The sequence below is a fragment of the Rhincodon typus genome, chromosome 16, assembly GCF_021869965.1.
Source record: "Rhincodon typus isolate 14 chromosome 16, sRhiTyp1.1, whole genome shotgun sequence".
In the NCBI taxonomy this organism is placed as follows: domain Eukaryota; kingdom Metazoa; phylum Chordata; class Chondrichthyes; order Orectolobiformes; family Rhincodontidae; genus Rhincodon; species Rhincodon typus.
The window spans coordinates 28,538,721-28,559,424 of NC_063347.1; the positions used below are offsets into that span (position 1 = coordinate 28,538,721).

A 20,704-nucleotide genomic window follows, 5' to 3' on the forward strand; every position below is an offset into this window, starting at 1 on the left:
TGGCCTGCCGTGTTCATCCAGCTCTACACCTGGTTATCTCAGATTCTCCAGCATCGGCAGTTCCCACTATCTCTGGCCATTATTTAATCCTTGTTATCTTATCAGATGAGATGATTTACATTACAATCTGGTTAAGGACCAGTAACATTTGTGTTTCAAGTCGACAAAGTTTGAAATTCCAATACTTACTTAGGGAATAAAGCCAGAAGTTTCCACAGCTTTTCAACAGCTACGCAAAATCAGAACAGTATATGCAAAAATATATTACCACACACACACTCACACACACACACACACCTTATACTCCAGAATCTAGAATTGACATGAGCTAAATATGGGTTAACAGATAAGGTGTACTTGGATACTACAGCGTACATCAAATAGCAGATTCAGGCAAGACAGATCCCACATACCTCTCACGGTCTTTCTTTCCAGAAGATCTGATTCCCTCTGAGACTGGATTCCATTGTTCTGGCCAGACTATACTTCAGTTACAAAAGAGAAGTACAGCTTTACAAAGCTGCACTCCAGCATTAATAAATGATCCGATTCTAGCTCCAAGCAGAATCTAAATGCCCATGGTCCATCCTGAGCCCTAATGAGACAGGGCCAGTTCCTGTTACTGACCCTTCAATCAAAGGACATAGCCACTTTGTGCTGCCTCTCATTTCGTATACACCTCTACCAGGTTTCTCCCTCAATCTTTCCTGCTTGAAAAAAAGTAAATCAAGCTTTTGCAGCCTCTATTCGGAGCTAAAACTCTTCATCCCAGCAACATCCAGGTGCATCTCCTCTGTACCTGCTCCAGTGCAACTACATCCTTCCTATAGTGCAGTGACCAGAATGCAACCAGTACTCCAGCTGTGGCCTGAACAAACTTTTGCACAGCTCCAATATAACATTCTTAGGTATGCCTCAAATGATAAAGGCAAGTGTCCCATCTGCAACAAATGAGTGTCCTCAGACAGCACCACTTAAGAAAAGGTTTCAATTAGCAAAAGATGCTAATAAAGTAATACATTGAATATAACCGTTTAAATAATTGAAAGACACAAGTTAATTTTTAAAAGTCTCTAAGATTAAGTCTTGGAAACTTCACATCGGCTGATTTCATTTTCTTTTTCTTTTCAAAAGATTTACCTATCACCTTCTGATTGAGCATTAACCAAACAACATCTTACAATCATTTTACACAATACACCAAGAATGTTAATCTATAACAGAAATCTTACATGAATGCACAATTCTAATCAGCTTTTCCCATTACAAATTTGTATGTCTATTTAGAATAGAAACCATCTATTACTTTACTTCATCCAACTATAAAATTTGGCCTCAATTTCCCCTTGCTATACTAATGGAGACCAACTGCACATAACATTTATTATTTCGTAAGAAGTGCAAATCAAATGTTCAGAACTACATCAAGTTCAGAATTCTATCAAGTTCACCCATGACAGATAAAAGGCAAGTGTCCTTAATTTACCTCTGTTTGAAGTATGGCAGCTCTCTGTTCTTTGGCAGTGAGTGATTCTTTGAGAACCTCAATGTGTTGTTTACAATCAGAATTCTGATTGTTCAATGTTTCCAGCTTGGTTTGTAAGGCAAGGAGTTCAGATTCCTTCTTGGACAAATCCTGTTTTAACTGATCGATCTGTAATTGAAACAAAATATACCGACATAAAATAACAAAGAAAATGACCATTCCTAACAAAAACAAAAACCTGAGGAAGGGTCATCGGACCCAAAACATAAACTCTGTTTTTTCCTTCACAGATGCTGCCAGACCTGCTGAGCTTTTCCAGCAACTTTGTTTTTATTCCTAACAAAATAGTTGGTTGCACCAATTGTTTGGCTTAAGCCGGTGCACATAACAGAATTACACCTTATACAACACAAAAAGAGTTGCTTATTTTCATTATCTGACAAACTAAAAATTATATTTCAAACAAATACAGTTTAATTTTTCAACAAAGAAAAAGCATTTAGTTAATGCTAAACAAATTATACATATTATGACTCAAAAGGGTAAAATAAACAGGCAGCCAGTTCCTTTATTAAAAACCAAGCTGAACTGAAGGAGGTTAGCAGGCCAATAACATTGGCTTCACTAGATACGTTTTACAGTTCAGGAAGAATACAATGAGAGTTTATTAATTTAGTATTTTGATACTGTACATTGTTACAGTGCAATGGGCTTCAGTCAAATAACATTAAGAGCCATACATTCAGCAATATTTGCAGAAACACCCTAAACACTCTGAAAAATAAAGTGCAGTGTTTCCAATATGTTCTTATTTTGTTTTTAAACAGTAAAGCCAAGGAAATTGTAAATGGCACCACAGGCACATGGCATTCATGGGCAAATACATCACCATAACAGTCTATCTAATTTACCTCTGTCACCTTGGTAGATGCAGGATACAAAATGCACCAAATATGTAATAATGAAGAAAACCCTACTCTCAACATCCGTCTACAAATTATTCATGTATTTTAAAAGGTGGCCATTTGGGCTCAAGTTAGTGCCCGGAAACAAAGCCATGACATTAATCCTATTCCTTTACTGAATGGGATACCTAAAGTAATATCCCGGTTTTCAAACTGCTCATATCAAATAATTGGCTCTTTTAAAAGAAAAACAAACGTGTTGCAAAGCTCAGTTAAAACTACAGCATTGGTACCCTTTCACTTCAATTGTTAATTGTAAATGATCAACCAGAAACTTCCAAGGCTCTTAAGGTGCATGTATACAAACTACATTCACCCTGACTCAATACTTCTAAGGATCTTACTAGGGCAACAAATGCGGTCTTGCCACTGATGCTGTCATCTGAATATGATGATATAAATTATTTATATCACACAGCAGATGGCAGATAGTAAAGAAGTAAATAGAAAAGTGATAGCAAATCTATGAAGACATTTCAAATCAAAAATCACAATGTGGATTTAAATCAGGAAACACTAATTTCATAATGCCTAGTTGGAACTGTATTTACTCAATTTAGCACTTTAAAATTAATATTCAGGCACTGTGGCAAAAGATTCTGCATTAATGCCAAATATTTAGGACCACTTATCACGAGTTAAATATATATATATATAAAAATGGTTCCTCCTCTTCTTGGTTCTAAAGGGTCATCCCTTCACTCCGAGGCTGTGCCCTTGGGTCCTAGTCTCTCCTAATAGTGGAAACGTCTTCTCATGTCCACTCTATCTAGGCCTTTCAGCATTCAAAGTTCATTCAAACTGGTAAAATATTTCTGTATTTCACAAGATTTATCAATTGAACTGTTTTTGCATCTTCTCAACCAAACAACAGTTTCCAAGATCAATGGGCTCACTGTTCAGTGTGCGACAAATTCACAGGCTCCATTGCACTTGTGTCCAACATTCTGTCATCCTAAGAAGTCAACCTTCTTGATTCTACAGCTCATTTGACCTCCCTCTGCCCATCTTGAAACCTCCATTTTCAATTTTTGTTCCACTTGGGAAAACAAACTGGACACATCCCACTTTTGTCCATGAAAAGTTCATTTCTGATTGTAAAATAAAGCAGTGTTCCCACTTAAAAGCCAGTAATTATGGTTTTCACTAAATAATGTGAAATATTGCGGTATTAATCCTCAACAGACCAGTAAGAATTTCACTAAGCTATTTAATGAAAATGGAATTTGACTTAATTAGTCACTAAATCAATGAAACTGAAAACGAACAAAAACATCTATCCCATTGTTATAATCTTTGCAGTTCCAAACTTACATAGCGTGAAACCACGTCTTCAGGTTTCAAACTACTCCCCTGCAGTCAGGTCAAGACCAAAACCGGAATTTAGACTGAAATTTGAGTGTTGCTGTAGCACAGAAACTATACTGCACAAAATGGTGGTTAAAACATGAACACATGGAAACAGAAGGCCACAGCATACTGCACCTAGTGGGACAAAATAACAGCTTTCATCAGACAGCAATTTTTTTTTTAACTGCAGAGAGACACACCACCTCCCCTCCAGCATCCAAAAGCTTCTCACTGTATCACTCACGTTCACACAAGCCATTCAGCTAACCATGAACCTGAGCTGTTATTGTCAGGCTGATGGCCTTAGGCATCCATAACTGGTCACAACAGCACTAACCTAGTGTGGAGCTGGAGGAACACAGCAGGCCAGGCAGCATTAGAGGAGCAGAAAAGCAGTGTTACTCCAGCTCCACACTGTTATCTCTGACTCGAGCATCGGCAGTTCTTACTATCTGAGTGAGCACAAACCTAACAGCTACTTGCTGCCACCATATCTTACTTTGTGCGCACACTCCAAAACTGCACCATTACCTTTTAAATCATTCCCCACTGCTTGCAAAGCAGCATTATAAACATGACCCACAATGAATTTCGTAAACTTCAAACTTTTAAAAGTTCAGCAATTCCATCCTCAGTCCTTTGCTGTAAAACAGATTTCTCCCCCAATTCAGTCCACAATCACAAATAAGTCAAAATAAACAGATGCAGTCTTTACAAATGAAACATCTTAGCTCAGGATAAGTTTCAGCACCACAGACAGGATGGTATCAGGGCTCATAATTGTGGCTGTATTTCATGAATTCAGTTATTTTGCTATCAAGAGAGTGAACGAAATTGGCTGCAGTCAGGTATCCATGATGAGCGAATTATCAGAAGTGCACAGAGGTGGACCATCTATTTCACATGTCTAACTGAAGATGGCTGTAAATGCTTTCAGCCATGCACTTTGCTTTCACATGCTGGGCTCCACTGTTGTTGATGATGAAAATTTACATGCAGCCTCCTGTTTAATTGCCAATGCGGCTAAAGAAAACCGCCTACATAACTGTGCCACACAGTAATTTCACACTGTTGGTACTTCCACGCCTTGAAGAGGCAATTGAACATAACGAGTTTACATGGCCAGTTCCATTATAAAAGGTGAACATAAATATTTATAATCAGAAATGTTGACAGGGTCTGTACATAAATGTAAAGTTTATAATTCTGAAGTGTGCATACATATCATTTTTGTGCCAATTTAGTGTGAAGAGAACTTAGGGCATAAACAATGGAACTTAAGCCTCATCATTTCCTCAAGCAGATATTCAGAGACTGAAGCACCAAGAGATTATTTGCACCCAAAATAAATTCAATGAAAAGGCCTTTGTTCTACAGATGTTGGTCATCAGATTTCTTCTTTTTTCTGATCAATTATTTTTATATAACCTGAACATAGGCCTTTTATGGCAGAAAACATTTAAGGGCAGAAAAATACATAATACTTCCACCTCAAAAGGTCACCAGCTGAAAGGAGGGATTTGTAATGTATTTTAGAACTCATAACACAAAATTAATTATGGATGGATCTGGTGAAAGAGCTTTGTGAAGATTCATAACAACATTCCTATGTTGACAAGGGACAAGATTGGTTCATTTTGTTGAAAGTTCTTTTTATAAAATTTTAGGTAGACAATGACAAGCATATCAGAATATTAGTATTTTTAAATTAGTTTTCAAAAAGCAAAGTCTTTCTCATGGGTTAGTTTGCCCAGTTAGTGCAGTTCAAAGGTTAATAGCACTTTGCATTTTTTGATTCAGAGACAGCGTATAAAGAATGACAAAAATGCACAGCCTGAGGCAATGTTTTCATGGACTTGGTTATCACTTATCTGTCACAATCTTTCTACTTCATCCAGCATTTATTTTACGAGCACAGTATTCAAATTCTGTTAACAAAAAGATCAACGCCTTAGTTACAACCCAGTTAGCTTGTTCATATTTTACCTTGCTAAGGTTGAAGACATTATAACCCACATATGAATAGACAAGTGCATAGAATCTGTATGGAATCATATGAGGCATTGACCATTGTTATTTGTTTTAGATGTTACTGTTGTTTCCAAGAATATAGTGCCTGTTTAAACGGTGATGCAAATAGAGAAATATCAAGTAATTTGCTCGTTCTTCAAAAAATCTGACAATTCAAAACATCAGCCCTCGGCCTGTTAACCACCTGCAGACTGTATACTGTTACAATCGGGTGCGACCAGGTGAATTAGCCCTGTTCTTTTTAAACTCCTCAATCAGCTGCAACAAAATATTTTTATTTATTTTTAGCATGCAGCTATATCGCACTTCAATTAAAATGCATTACTTGTGCATTGCAAGATGTGCCATTAATATACATTTTAAAAATTATTCACTTTTGAATTTGGAATTTTGAATTTAAAGCATATGGGAGAACTATGTGTTGAAAGGAGTTTAATGACTAACTTGTAAGTATTTCTGTAGCTATGGTTTAAAAAAGTCAGAAAGACACTTTTAAAATATGTTTTGTTTACATTTGAAGAGTTTATGGATGAACAATATTATGACCAGTTATGAACTCAGACAGAAGATTCTGGAATGTTTTTCTGGGCTCAGGCAGCACACATAAATTCAAAAAAGATTATATAAAAGTTTGGGTTTGGTCCATTCTGTAGGTGTCATGGCTATAGCCAGGTGTATAATGCAGCTACTCCTAAGAAAGTAGAAAGATGTCCGAGTGTTGTTAAACATATATGATCTTAGTGGAAGGAGTTTACTTTAAAAGTGCTAGACCACCAATATTTGGTTAAAATCAAGGAACGATAATGTGAGGCTGAAACAGATTGGGTTAGCTATATAAAGAATAAAGGAAAAGGATGTTAACTTCCCAACATCTTTTCTCCTGGCTTGAACTGTTCTTTTGTCTTCTGTTCCCTCCCACTGATGAGCTCTTTCTCTTTCTTTATTGCTGCTCTCTTTCAAGTTCAAGCATTATGATTTCCATTTCCGTTTCTAGTTCTAGTTACTCTATCTGCAAAGAAATACTTGCTAATCAAATAATTCATCAATCGGGCTTGCATTGCTGTTTTTTCAAGTTCAATTGCTATGCCACTATCTCAATTATATTTACCTTCCTAGACCCCATGATTAACTCTAATCCTAACCTTGCATTCAATTCAATTAGCCCAATTATGAAGTCATAGACATGTACAGCATGGAAATAGACCCTTCAGCTCAACTCGTCCATGCCGATCAGATATCCTAAATTAATCTGGTCCCATTTGCCAGCATTTGGCCTATATCTCTCTTAACCCTTCTTATTCATGTACCCATCCAGATGCCTTTTAAAAATGTTTTAACTGTACTAGTCTCCACCAACTCCTCTTGCAGCTCATTCCAAACAGACACAACCCTGGGTGTGAAAATATTGCCCCTTAGGTCCCTTTTAAATCTTTCCTCTCTCACCTTAAACCTATGTCCTCTAGTTCTGGACTCCCCTACCCTGGGAAAAAAAAACCTTGGCTATTTACCCTATCCATTCCCCTTATAATTTTATGAACCTCAGCCTTCAGTGCACCAGGTAAAACAGCCCCTGCCTATTCGGCCTCTCCCTATGACTCAAACCCCCCTAACCCAGGCAACATCCTTGTAAATCTTTTTGCACACTCTCAAGTTTCACAACATCCTGCCAATAGCAGGGAGACAAGAATTGAACAAAATATTCCAAAAGTGGCCTAAGCAAATATCCCATACAGCGCAACATGACCCCCCGAATCCTAAACTCAATGCACCGACCAATAAAACCAAAACGCACCAAATGCCTTCTTCACCACCCTGTCTACCGGGACTCCAGTTTAAAGGAACAATGAACCTGCACTCCTAGGTCTTTTTGTTCGGCAACACTTCCCAAGACCTTACCATTAAGTGTACAAGTCTTGCCTTTCCAAAATGCAGCACCTCACATTTATCTAAATTAAACTCCATCTACCACTCCTCAACCCATTTGCCCATCGAGTCAGGGTCCTCTTGTACTCTGAGGTTACTTTCATTGTTGTCCAATAAACCACCAATTTTCATGTCATCTGCAAACTTACTAACCATACCTCCTATATTCACATGCAAATAATTTATATAAAATGACGAAAAACAGTGGATCAGCACCGATCCTTGTTGCACATCGTTGGTCACAGACCTCCAGTCTGAAAAGGAACCCTCCACCGCCACCCTCTGTCTGCTAACTTCAAGTCAGTTCTATATCCAAATGGCTAGTTCTCCCTGGAACCCATGTGACCTAACCTTGCTAATCAGTCTATCATGTGGAACCTTGTTGAACACCTTACTGAAGTCCATATAGATGACATCGACCACTCTGCCTTCATCAATCTTCTTCATTACTTCTTCAAAAAACTCAGCCAAGTTAGTCAGACAAGATTTCCCACACACAAATCCATGCTGACTATCCCTAATCAGTCCTTGCCTTTCCAAATACATGTAAATCCTGTCCCTCAGGATTCCCTCCAACAACTTGCCCACCATCGATGACAGGCTCACCGGCCTATAAGTTCCGTGGTTTTTCCTTTCCACCTTACTTTAATAATGGCACCACATTAGATAACCTCCAGTCTTCTGACACCTCACTTGTGGTTATTGACAATACAAATATGTCAGCAAGGGGCCCAGCAATCACTTCCCTAACGTCCCACAAAAAGTTCTCGGGTACACCTGATCAGGTCCCGGGGATTTATCAACCTGCGTTTTAAGACGTCCAGCACCTCCTCTTCTGTAACATGGACATTTTTCAAGATACCACTATTTATTTCTCAAAGTTCTCTCGTATCCAGATCCTTCTCCACAATAAATACTGATTCGAAATACTTGTTCAGTAAATCACCTTTTCCTGCGGTTCCATACGTAGGTGGCCTTGCTGATCTTTAAGAAGCCCTATTTTTTCCTTGATTACTCTCATTTGACTGATTGATTGATTTTATTGATCATGTGTACCAAAATACAGTGAAATGCTTTGTTTACAAGCAGTACAGGCAGATCACAGCAAGCAAAGGACGTACAGAGCAAAAAGACTGAGTGGCATACAGGTAACATTGCAGGTTACATTACTGGAGGCTAGACTCCATTCAACAGTCTGATAACAGCCGGAAAGAAGCTGTTCCTGAACCTGCTTGTGCGTGTGTTCAAGCTTCTGTACTTCCTGCCTAACGGAAGAGGTTGTAGGAGGTCTTTACCAGGGTGCAATGGGCCTTTGATGATGTTGGCTGCCTTTCTGCAGCAGCGAGCCATGTAAATAGAGTCCATGGATGGAAGGTTGCCTTCCGTGATGGTCTGGGTTGTGCACACAATCTTCTATAGAATCTGTGTGGATCCTCCTTAACCGTATTTGCCAAAGTTATCTCATGTCCCCCTTTACGCCCTCCTGATTTCCCTCAAGTATATTCCTACTGCTTTTATACTCTTCACAGGGATTCACTTGATCCTAGCTATCTATACCTGACATTTGCTTTTGTCTTTTTATTGACCAGAGCCTCAATTTCTCTAGTCAACCAGCATTCCATACACCTACCAACCTTGCCATTCACCCTAACAGGAACATACCATCTCTGGACTCTCATTATCTCATTTTTGAAGGCCTCCAACTTTCCAGCCATCCCTTTACCTGCGAATAGCCGCCACCACTCCTCAATCAAATTCTGCACGTTCTTGCCTAATACTATCAAAATTGGCCTTCCTCCAATTTAGAATTTTAATTTTTAAGATCAGGAATATCCTTTTCCATAACTATTTTAAAACTAATAGAATTATGATCACTGGCCTCAAAGTGCTCCCCCACTGACACCTCAGTCACTTGCCCTGCCTTATTTCCTCAAGAGATGGTTAAGTTTTGCTCCTTCTCCTTCACGTACTGAATCCGAAAATTTTCGTGTACACACTTAAATTCATCTCCATCAAAGCCCTTAACACTATGGCAGTGCCAGTCTATATTTCAAAACTTAAAATGCCCTACCATTACAACCCTACTATTCTAACAGATAAGCAGAGATGTCCTTACAAATCTTGTTTATTCTTTGAAAATTGTTCTTGGGAAAAATCTCCCTGCTCCAGCCACAGCCATTTTGATATAATAATGCACAAGAAACCTGGCAAATATCATTTTATCCTTTTCCAGTTATTTGTACACCCATCCACAATTGAAGCATGTCTTCATTCTGCTGCAAACTTCTATTTTTGCTCTTGTCACACTATCGATCACAACATAAAATAAAAATGATTACCAAGACGACTAATTAAATATCTTCTGTCAGTTTTAAACAACAAAATCTATCAACCGGGTTTCTTAATAAATTCAATTGTTGATTTAATCATCAAAAGACACACTTGGAGTGTTGTTGAACAGAGGGACCGATGTGTGCTGGTTCACAGTTCCTTGAACATGGCATTGCAGGTGGACAGAGTGGCAAAGGCGGCTTTTGGTACACTTGCCCTCATTGGTCAGAACACTGAGTATAGGAGTTGGGACATCATGTTGCGGCTGCACAAGGCATCAGTGAGGCCACATTTGAGATACTGTGTACAATTCTAGTCAACCTGCCATGGGAAGAATGTTATTAAACTAGAAAGAGTGCAGAAAAAAAATCTACAAGGAAGTTTGAGGTATAATAGAGGCTGAAGAGGCCGTGACTTTTTTACCTGGTAAGTAGGAGGCAGATAAGTGACCTTATAGAAGTTTATAAAATCATGTGGGGCTAGATAAGGTGATTAGCCAAGGGGAGTCCAGAACTAGAGGGCACAGGTTTAAGATGAGAGGGGAAAGATTTAAACGCAACCTGAGGGACAACTTTTTCCACAGAGGGTGGTGCATGAATGGAACGAGCTACCAGGTGAAGTGATAGGTGCAGGTACAGTTACAACATTTAAAAGACATTTGGAGAGATTCATGGATAGGAAAGGTTTAGAGGGACATGGGCCAAACACAGGCAAATGGGACTAGTTCGGTTTGGGAAACCTGATCGGCATGAATGAGTTGGACTGAAGGGTGCGCTTCTGTATTGTATAACTCTTATGAGGAGTCTCCAGGTAGAGGCCCTTGCTTTTGCCATCGGGAATTTGGTGGAGGGGGTGTTTTATGCAGTGGTCCTATGCGATAAACATTTAAGATCGTTTTCATGGAGTCCCAGACCAGCTGCTTTTTCTGCAGTCTTGAGGAGTCCATTCACATGCATGCAGGTGTGAGAGACTGCAGTCCCTTTTTCACGACTTTTTTTTGGGGGAGGGTGTTAATGCTCAATGTCTGCTTGTATTTCAGTCTCACATACACAACCTTTGATCACCTTGGGCAGAGGAGCACAGACAGACCTCCTTGTGGGTCTACTCTGGAGCCTGGCCAAGGTAACCTATAACAGGTCCAAGCAGTAGGCCATGGAAGGGGTCGTTAGCCCTAACTACCTGCCTCTCTTTTTTAGTTACATATGCATTAGATATCCTTAGAAAGGGCGCACGCAGTGTCCACTGGCACATATGAGGCCTTCCCTAACCAGGTGAATCTCAGAGGGGCTGGAAGACATTTCCACTCAAAAGTGAAATCTAAAATTTTGTTTTTAGAAGTTTTTATTTTTGTTACAGAGCCCCTTTACAGCACTGCTCACTTTTAATTTTGTTCACTTGTTCATTTTAAAAGAACATAAAGAGACACTTAAGGGCATTTTACACAGGCAGCCTCCTCTTTACCGTCAGGGATCTGGCATGGAGGAGGCTGCATACAATAAGAGGATAGGACAGTTAATGGATTCTCAGGCAGTCTATGCTTTTTTGTAGTCTGTGCACCATGCATTTGTAAGTTGTGTTGAATTGTAGCCCTCCTTTCACTTTTTCAGAGGATGCTCCACAATTTTTGCCTGAACTTCAAACCCACCCTCATATTTAGCTACCCGGTACAAGACAGGGACAAGTACTTTGGAGGATCTCCACATGGTTCTGCTCCTGGGTCTAATAAATGTGGCTATTAACAAGACTAGGCAGTGCGGAGAAGATCATTACTCTACCCCTAAATGCCTATCTCTCTTCCATAGTTATGTCCATGCAAGGGTGGCAGAGAGTGGGATCATGTTGTTTCTACTGGTAAGCTTCAGGCCTTCCATGACTGGTAGGTATAATCTCTCCCAAAATATTATCTTAATTTAAATTCTAAGTTTGCTTTAAACTTTGGCCCTTTAAAGGGCCAGTACCTCTGCTAATAAGGTAATTTGATTTTCAAGTTGATTTGTTTTTTGAAAGAGTATAAAGAAACATTTATTTGCACTGGTGGGAGTGTTAGAAGGTTAGAACCAGGTTAGAAAATAGCATTTGAAATGTTTCACTTCATGAATAAGTCAAAAACTAAGTAAAGATTGACTTCTGGTTACTTTCCTTACTAACTGGCTGAAGGAAGTTTAACAGCATCTGTGATTGAAACAACAAAAGCAAGAAGCCTCAACATGGTACTTGCCCATGTGATCACTTAGAAATCTTACATCTATCCAAAAATAATAATCACCTTATTTTTCATGAACTTTGAATGACTCTTGTAAACTTCCATCTGTTTAAGCTCTTCTTCCCGGTCTTCAGTACTCAGAGCTCCATTAGTCTTCAACATTTGAATTTCATCCTCTAAATCCCTAATATTTCTCTCCAGTGAGGCAATCTTGGTATCCTAAGGCAGAAAACAAAATTACAATTTGTAAACAACTACTGCTGTTATTATATGCCACAAAATGAAAAAAAAAAAATCATAATTCTAAATCTATTAGCCACTGGAGTGAAAACAGCAAAACACCATTTGCAGCACAACATCTGCAGCAAACACATCAACAAAACAAGAACAGTGGGTCATTGAGATTTGTGTCACAGTGGTCTCCAGAAACTTACTTAATTATCATTGGCAATCAGACAAGAAATTATCCAGAGATCTTTTTGTCTCAAATTGGCCTATAAAATATTACTGTACTTTGGCTTCTACCTTGTGACTATGTCAGGTGACTGTGTTAAAGTTACACTAAACCAAGATAGGTCAGGCTTAAACGACACTTGACAACGAGAACACTACAGATGCTGGAAATTGGAATAAAAACAGAAAATGCTCAGGAATTTGTAGCAGGTTATGGCAGTATTTGTGGAAAGAAACACAGTTAACATTTCAGGTCCGAGACCTTTCATCAGAACTGGGAAAATAGAGACTTTCATTATAAGCTCAGAGACTCCCGCAGCTACCTCCAGTACACTTCTTTACACTCTACAAGGATTCCATTCCTTTCCCCCTGTTCTACCATCTCCATTGCATCAGTCCTGATTATGCAACCTTTCACAACAGCATTTCTGAAATGTTGTCTTTTTCCCCTCAACCAAGAATTCAGTTCCACCACCACCACTCTCATAGTTGACTAGACACTTGACCACATCTGCCATTTCTCACACTTTTGCCCTCAAACCCTTCCCCTTCATCCAGAACTGTGAGAGGGATCTCAAGTGTCCTCACTCTGCACCCACCACCATTCATATTCAACAGACCATTTTCTGTTTTTTCCATTACCTCCAGCACATTGACATCAAGTATGCCTTCCTCTTTTTCCAGCATTCCAAAGGAATCATTCATCCATGACACCCTGGTCCACTCCTAAATCACTCCTTCCCACAGCATATTTTCAAGCAAACACAGGAGATGTACACTTGTCTTTTTAAACAGCTCTTGCCTCACCATCCAAGGCTCCAGACATTCCTTCCAGGTGAAGCAGTGATTTTATGTGTACTTGTTCCAATCTTGCATTCGTTGTTCAAAATGTTGTTTCCTCTGCATGGAAGACCCACAACAGATTGGGTGACTGCCTTGAGAAACCCCTTCCTTCAGAATATGCAAACATGACCCCAAGCTTCTGGTGACCTGACAATTTGATACTCCACCTTGATCTCAGGTGGTCGTTTCCACCTTTGGCCACTGTCCTGTTGCAGTGAAGTTCAACAGAAGCTCAAAAAACGGTACCTCGTCTTTCAATTTGGTACTTCACAGCCTTCTAAAATCAACAGTTCAATCATTTCCTGCAATTATCTCTTGACAATTTTGTTTCCTTTTCTTTGCATGTTTTGGTTTCCCCCCTTATTTTTTGTTGCTGTCAGCAGCACACCTGTTCTAGGCAGGTTTTGCTTCTTTTCCTGCTTCCTCACTATTCCCTTTGGATTTGGAAAACTAGCTCAAGCCATTCAATCACTGGTGACTTTCACCCTATTACGGAACTTTGTTCTTTCTTTGTCCCATCCAAACTTTGCTCAAAACTTTTGCATCTCTAATTTTTGCCAGTTCCAATGCAAAGGCATAAACCTAAAATGTTAACACTGTTTCTCTCCACATATCCTGCCATAACATGAGAACGGGAAGCATTTTATGCTTTGATATCAAAGTTGTTTTATGTTAAATTTCCCTCAATGTCTGTGGATTCTTCTTCAAAGAGGAATCACAGTCTGTTTTCCAGACCTCTCTACAAAGCTACTCTCAACCATTAGCAGGAAGGGCAAATTTAAAATGCCCTCCTTTACACTTTAGAGAAATAACATTCACAAAAATCGGACACTTCAATCAGACACACACACACACAAACACACAAACACACAAACACACACACACACACACACACCTGGACCCGAAGTGATAACTCTGATTTCTCTCCACAGATGCTGCCAAGCTTTTCCAGCAATTTGTGTTTTGGTTTCCGATTTCCTGCATCAAGAGTTCTTTCAGGTTTACTTCAATTATACACCTAGATACATAAATCCAGGGTCTCGTCATCACTTGCAGTTTCAGACTCCCAACAAGGGGTAGTCTTGGATTTGAATTCTGGCAATGCAGAGAATACTCCCATGTCCAGCTCAAGCGTCTTTTAAGGTTTGAAGCAAAAACAAGGCCACCCAGGCCATGATTGCTGATTGATGTGAAAGAAAATCAAACCAAAAGTTGAACAAGACTGAGTTCAACAGCAGACAAGAAAGACAGGATAGGACTCAAACTTGAATACTGATCTGGAGGTCAGTATTTTGACAAGAAAGCCACAAGAAAATGTAAGCAATGCATTTTTTCTCCTCGTTTTTTTTTTCAGTTTCTCCAGAAAGCTTCAACCTTGGCTCTTCTTCAACAGAATTTTATTAATGCTAATTATTAGGGGATGGGAGAACCTTCCAAAACATCAAATGGTCTTTTTTGTAATGTTGAGTTCCAAAACATTTTAATAGTTCAGTCCATTTCCAATTTAAACCAATAAAATGAAAGAAAAATTCAACTTGGAGCTAGAAGGATTCAATTTTAAAATGCAATCAGCACAGTATTTTATAAGTCATAATGCACTTTATCTTTTATAATCAATAAGCTAGCACATGCCATTTTGCCGATAATTGACAATATAATACTGCATTGCTCAGACAAGTTGACATACACTGATTTGACTTTCTCAACTGAAAAAGGTATAAATTGAACAAACCATTTGAAAATGGAGCAAAGCTCTAAATCTCAAACCGTTTTGTGTAACACATGCATTTTGGAAGTTTCACAGATGTTTAAATTAAATATATAAATGTAATTTTGCTCATGATTTCCTGGCACTAATGCAGGCATTGAATGACATACCAAGTTGTACTACATGGGAATCAAGGATTACAACAAAACAAACTTGACAATCCGATTAGTCAAAAAGGTGTTGAAGACTCTTATCAACTTTTTAAAAACATATCCACTTTGTTTTAAACAGCCACTTTTGACTTTAAAAGCCTTTATGCCAATTCTTGTCTAGAATATTTCTGTTAGTATCACAATGCCCTACAATGGAAACTCCCCCATGAACAAACTTTCTGGTAGCACCAAGGCTGCAATTGAAGAATACCAAGTTACTAAGACTGCACCAGAGGTATTACATGGCACTTCATACTCATCTTCACCAAAGGCTGCATATTATTTCACAATGTCAGAGTTTACGGTATGCACAGCCACCAATTAATATTGTATGCTGTGATAGCAGACATAATAGATTAAACTCGATATACGAAAGAGTGATGAGTTATAATGTGACATTAATTTTAGGTAACATCACAATTCCTGGTGTAATAGTACACTGTGCTTTATGTAGCAGATGGCATGGGTGGGTGATCAAAGCCAACAGGGGCCAGTTTGGCTCAGCATTTTAAGAGTCCATGCATTGTACCTGGCACATCTAATCTGCAGCAACCATGACCAATGGAGCTCACAGGCTGCAGATCTGCAGGGAGTCAGACATGGAGTTGTGTCAGCTGCTCGAAGGATATCTGCAGCTAACGACCAATGGCTAATGCAACAACTGCAGTAATTCTCTAATCTTCTTCCAATACTTCACAGACTTGCCACAGGCTTAAGAGCATTTGAGAATACTGTCCTGAAGTGGCAATTATTTCATGCTGGAGAAACACCACTTCAACTTACAAACGTGATGCGTTAAGGTTAGGGACTTGTGGGCTGACGCTAAGCTGCTTTCTTCCAGCATTATTTCTGCCTTCTCTTCAGCCTTCAGAAAAACCGATAACAATGAAACATTTTCTGAATATGTACAAAGGTTGCCAGAAATTTTAGATTTTAAGTTTGCATAGCCCATTAAATGAAATTTCACCAATGTTTAAAACTCAATGGGTGGCCATCTTTCACAAGGTTGGCGCATGGTTCTTCATGGTCAGTAATCTCAGCCCCAAGACATCTCTGCAGGAGTTCGTCAGGGTAGTGTCCTAGGACCAACCATTTTTAGCTGCTTCTTCATAAAGCCAGAAATGGGGACTGAAATGAGAATTTATTTACTCAAAGGGTTGTGAATCTGTGAAATTTTCTTTCTCAGAGGGTAATGGAAATTCAGGTTTTGAGTATCTTTAAGGTATAGGTTGATAAATATTTGTTTATCAATGGTTATTGTTTATCAATATAAAGGATTATGGCGATCTGTAGGTGAAGGGTACCGAAGTGTTCAATCAACCATTGATTATATAAAATAGCAGAGCAAAATTAATGGCCTACTCCTGCTCCTATGTTCACTGATGATTGCTCAAAGTTCAATATCATTTGTAATTAAGGTACTGAAGCAATCCATGTCCAAATGCAGCAAGACTTGGACAATACCCAGGCTTGGGCTGACAAGTGGCAAGTAACATCATTATCTTACTCGTGCCAAGGATCTAATTATTGCTCCTTGACATTCAATGGCATTACTATCACTGAATTTCCACGAACAACAATAAAGGCTAAACTGTAATTAATTGTGCTTATGATTTTGTTATTTAAAAATGCACACAATCACAACAGAATACATTTTGCTCCCATTTCTATTTGCAAATAAACTACACTTGCACCTGAAAATCAGGGATGAGTTGGACCAAAGGGTCGGTTTCCACGCTGTAGGACTATCAGTGCCAACTAATTTTTAGGGACCAAGTCAAAGTTAAGTTACGCTTGAATCCCAAGGGATAACACCATTAATCTCAAGCTAAAATTGTTGCACTGAACAGTCAGGAATTCACTGATGTTTGGGACTCAAAAGAAATTCTACCTCATTTGTTGAATTTCCCAACCTGCCCACTATAAAATCAAACATGTTGCTGATTTTGATGTTGGAAACAGGAAAGAAAGATCACCCTCCATTCTGATGGGGCAGTAATAGATCAGATTGGATTTGACTTGCTTGTTGTGCGCAGGACATACTTGGACAATTTTCCACCTCATCAGGAAATTGCTAGTATTGTAGTTGTATTCAAACAATTTGACTAGAGGCATACCTAGTTCTGGAGCACAGGTCTGCAATTTTGTTGGTGGGTTGTTGTCAGGTCCCATATTCGTTGCATATCAAATGACTTTGGCCCTTCTTGTGATCACATGGAGTGAGGTTAACTGGTTAAAGATTTGCATTGTGATGCGGGCACTTCAGGAAGAGGCTAAGGTAGACCATCCACTGAGAACTTCAGGCTGAAGAGCAATGCAAGTACTTTAAACTTGTCTTTCACACTGATGTGCTGAGCGTCCCCCATTATCGAGGAAGTGAAATTTGTTGAAGTTTCCTCCTCCAGTTAGTCAATTAATTGTCCACCCTCATTCACAACTGGATGTGGAATGATTACAGACTTAAATATGGTCCACTGGTGGCAGGATCTCTTCAATTTCTCTATTACATGCTCCTTCCCGTACTTGGCACGCAAGCTACCTTGTGTCGCAGCTTCACCAGGTTGACTCTCATTTTTGTGTATGTCTGCATGCCCTCTGGCTCTCTCCCTCGGTTTGATAATGTTGACAGTGAGAGATGAGAGGTGATACATTGTGGTTGAATAAAATTATGCTGATGACCTACAGCATTGTGCGAATGCCTAGGTTTGAGAGGGTAAATCTATTCTGAATTTATCCCATTCAACATGGTGATGGTGCCACAGCACATTGTGGAGGACTTGCTCAAGATCACACCTATCTCTACTATAGTGGCATCTGCGTCTGGTTGATTGGTAAGGACCAAGTGTAGTAGACTTTTCCCTCACAAACTGCTGCAGACCCAATTTGGCGGATATGACTTTTCAGGATTTGTCTAGTTCAGTCTGTAGCCATTCCTGATGAAGGCCATTGCAGAGCCTCATTCTGGGTGCCTGTCATATAGAGTGCTGCTTCTAAATGGTATTCAAAATGAAGGAGTACTAACTCATCAGCTGAAGGGGATCATTCAATGACAACCACAGAATTACATAGCATAGAAGGCAGTCCTTCAGCCCACTGTGTCCGCAATGGCTCTCCTAATGAGCATTATGACTTAGTGCTATAATCCCTCTACCCTTACATGTTATTTGAATGGATACAATCATCCCTCACCCTCATGATTGCCTCAATCGAACCTGCCTCCACCACATTTCAAGGCAGTACAGTCCAGACCCAACCCACACATTGTGGAAATGCTTTTTCTCATATTATATTTGCTACTAATGCAAATCACTTTAAACCTCTGTCTTCTTAATCTTGACCTTTTCCAAGTAGGGACGGTTCCTCCCTACCTGTTCTATCCAGACCCCTCATGATTTTGAGATTCTTCTATTTGATCTCCTCTTAGCCTTCTTCTCTCCAAGGAGAACAGTCCCAAAGTCTCCAGTCTTCATAATCGGTAGGTCGTCTCATTGTCAATGTTCGACCTAGTGCCATGAAATCTTATGTGTGGAGTTAATGTGGAAGATTCCAAGGGAAAACCCCTCCCAGTTATTCACCACTGTGCTGCTGCACCTGCTGAACCTGAACAGGACATAGCCAGGGATGATGGTGGTAGAATCTGGAACAATTTCTGTTGAGGTATGATTCTGTGACTGACTCATCTATAGGATAATTCTGACAAAAGCCTCCATATTTAAGAAAGGAGGATACTGCAGCATCAACAAGAATAGCTCTGTCCTACCCTTTATAATGACAGGGATTGAGCATAAAAATCAGGATGGTATGTTTTTGTTAGACAGAGCATTGTTGAGACCATATTCTAAATACAGTGGACATTTTTGGTCTCCTTATTTAAAGGAAAGATGCAAATCCATTGAAGGCTGATTACATTGATACCAGGAATAAGCAGAAATAGTAGGAACTGCAGATGCTGGGGAATCTGAGATAACAAGGTGTAGAGCTGGATGAACACAGCAGGCCAAGCAGCATCAGAGGAGCAGGAAGGCTGACGTTTCAGGCCTAGACCCTTCTTCAGAAATAAGCAGGTTGTCCCACAGGGAAAAGTTGAGCAGGCCTGGTTTGTTTTCACTGGAGACTAAAAATTGAGGGCTAATTTGTTTGAAGTGTACAAGATCCTGAATGGTCTTGACAAGGTAGACGTGGAAAGGTTGTGAGTGAATCCAGAACAACGGTCAGTCCTCAGTAAAGGGCTCACCTTTGTCCCCCTCCACCCACAGATCAACGAATACCGCTCACGCTTGGACATAGAGCAGTTTTTCCGCCACCTCCGCCTCCACGCTTACTTCTTCAACCGTGAACCTAACCCTCCCTCTAATGACCCCTTCTCCCGCTTCCAAAACACGCCCTCCTCCTGGACACCACCCCAAGGCCTCCTACCCTCCCTCGACCTCATCTCCAACTGCCGTCGAGACATCAATCGCCTCAACCTCTCCACCCCTCTCACCCACTCCAACCTCTCCCCCGCAGAACGTGCAGCCCTCCGCTCCAATCCCAACCTCACCATAAAACCCGCGGACAAAGGAGGCGCAGTTGTAGTATGGCGCACTGACCTCTACATCGCCGAGGCCAGACGCCAACTCTCCGACACCTCCTCCTACCACCCCCTTGATCATGACCCCACCCCTGAGCACTAAACCATCATCTCCCAAACCATCCACAACCTCATCACCTCAGGTGACCTCCCACCCACGGCCTCCAACCTCATCGTTCCCCAACCTCGCACTGCCCGCTTCTATCTCCTTCCCAAAATCCACAAACCTGAACGCCCTGGTCGACCCATTGTCTCCACCTGCTCCTGCCCCACCAAACTGATCTCCAACTATCTCGACTCCATTTTCTCCCCCTTGGTCCACGAACTCCCTACCTACGTCCGTGACACCACCCACGCCCTCCACCTCCTCCAGAACTTCCAATTCCCCGGTCCCCAACACCTCATATCTTTACCATGGACGTCCAGTCCCTCTACACCTGCATTCCCCATGCAGATGGCCTTAAGGCCCTCCGCTTCTTCCTGTCCCACAGGCCCGACCAGTCCCCCTCCACTGATACCCTCATCCGCTTAGCCAAACTCGTCCTCACACTCAACAACTTCTCTTTCAATTCCTCCCACTTCCTACAGACAAAGGGGGTAGCCATGGGTACCCGCATGGGCCCAAGCTA

At 40.3% G+C, this 20,704-nt stretch overlaps 1 protein-coding gene across 2 annotated transcripts in view; it reads right to left on the reverse strand.

Annotated features, from left to right (window-relative positions):
* Positions 1-20,704, reverse strand: part of LOC109925951 (ERC protein 2) — a 591,163-nt gene that overhangs the window by 405,710 nt on the left and 164,749 nt on the right. For both annotated transcript variants that reach the window (XM_048606399.1, XM_048606398.1), the window contains exons 4-5: positions 12,353-12,508; positions 1,487-1,654 (exon numbers count right to left, since the gene is read on the reverse strand). In XM_048606399.1, the coding sequence (XP_048462356.1) occupies positions 1,487-1,654; positions 12,353-12,508 (324 nt within the window). The remainder of the gene's footprint in view (positions 1-1,486; positions 1,655-12,352; positions 12,509-20,704) is intronic.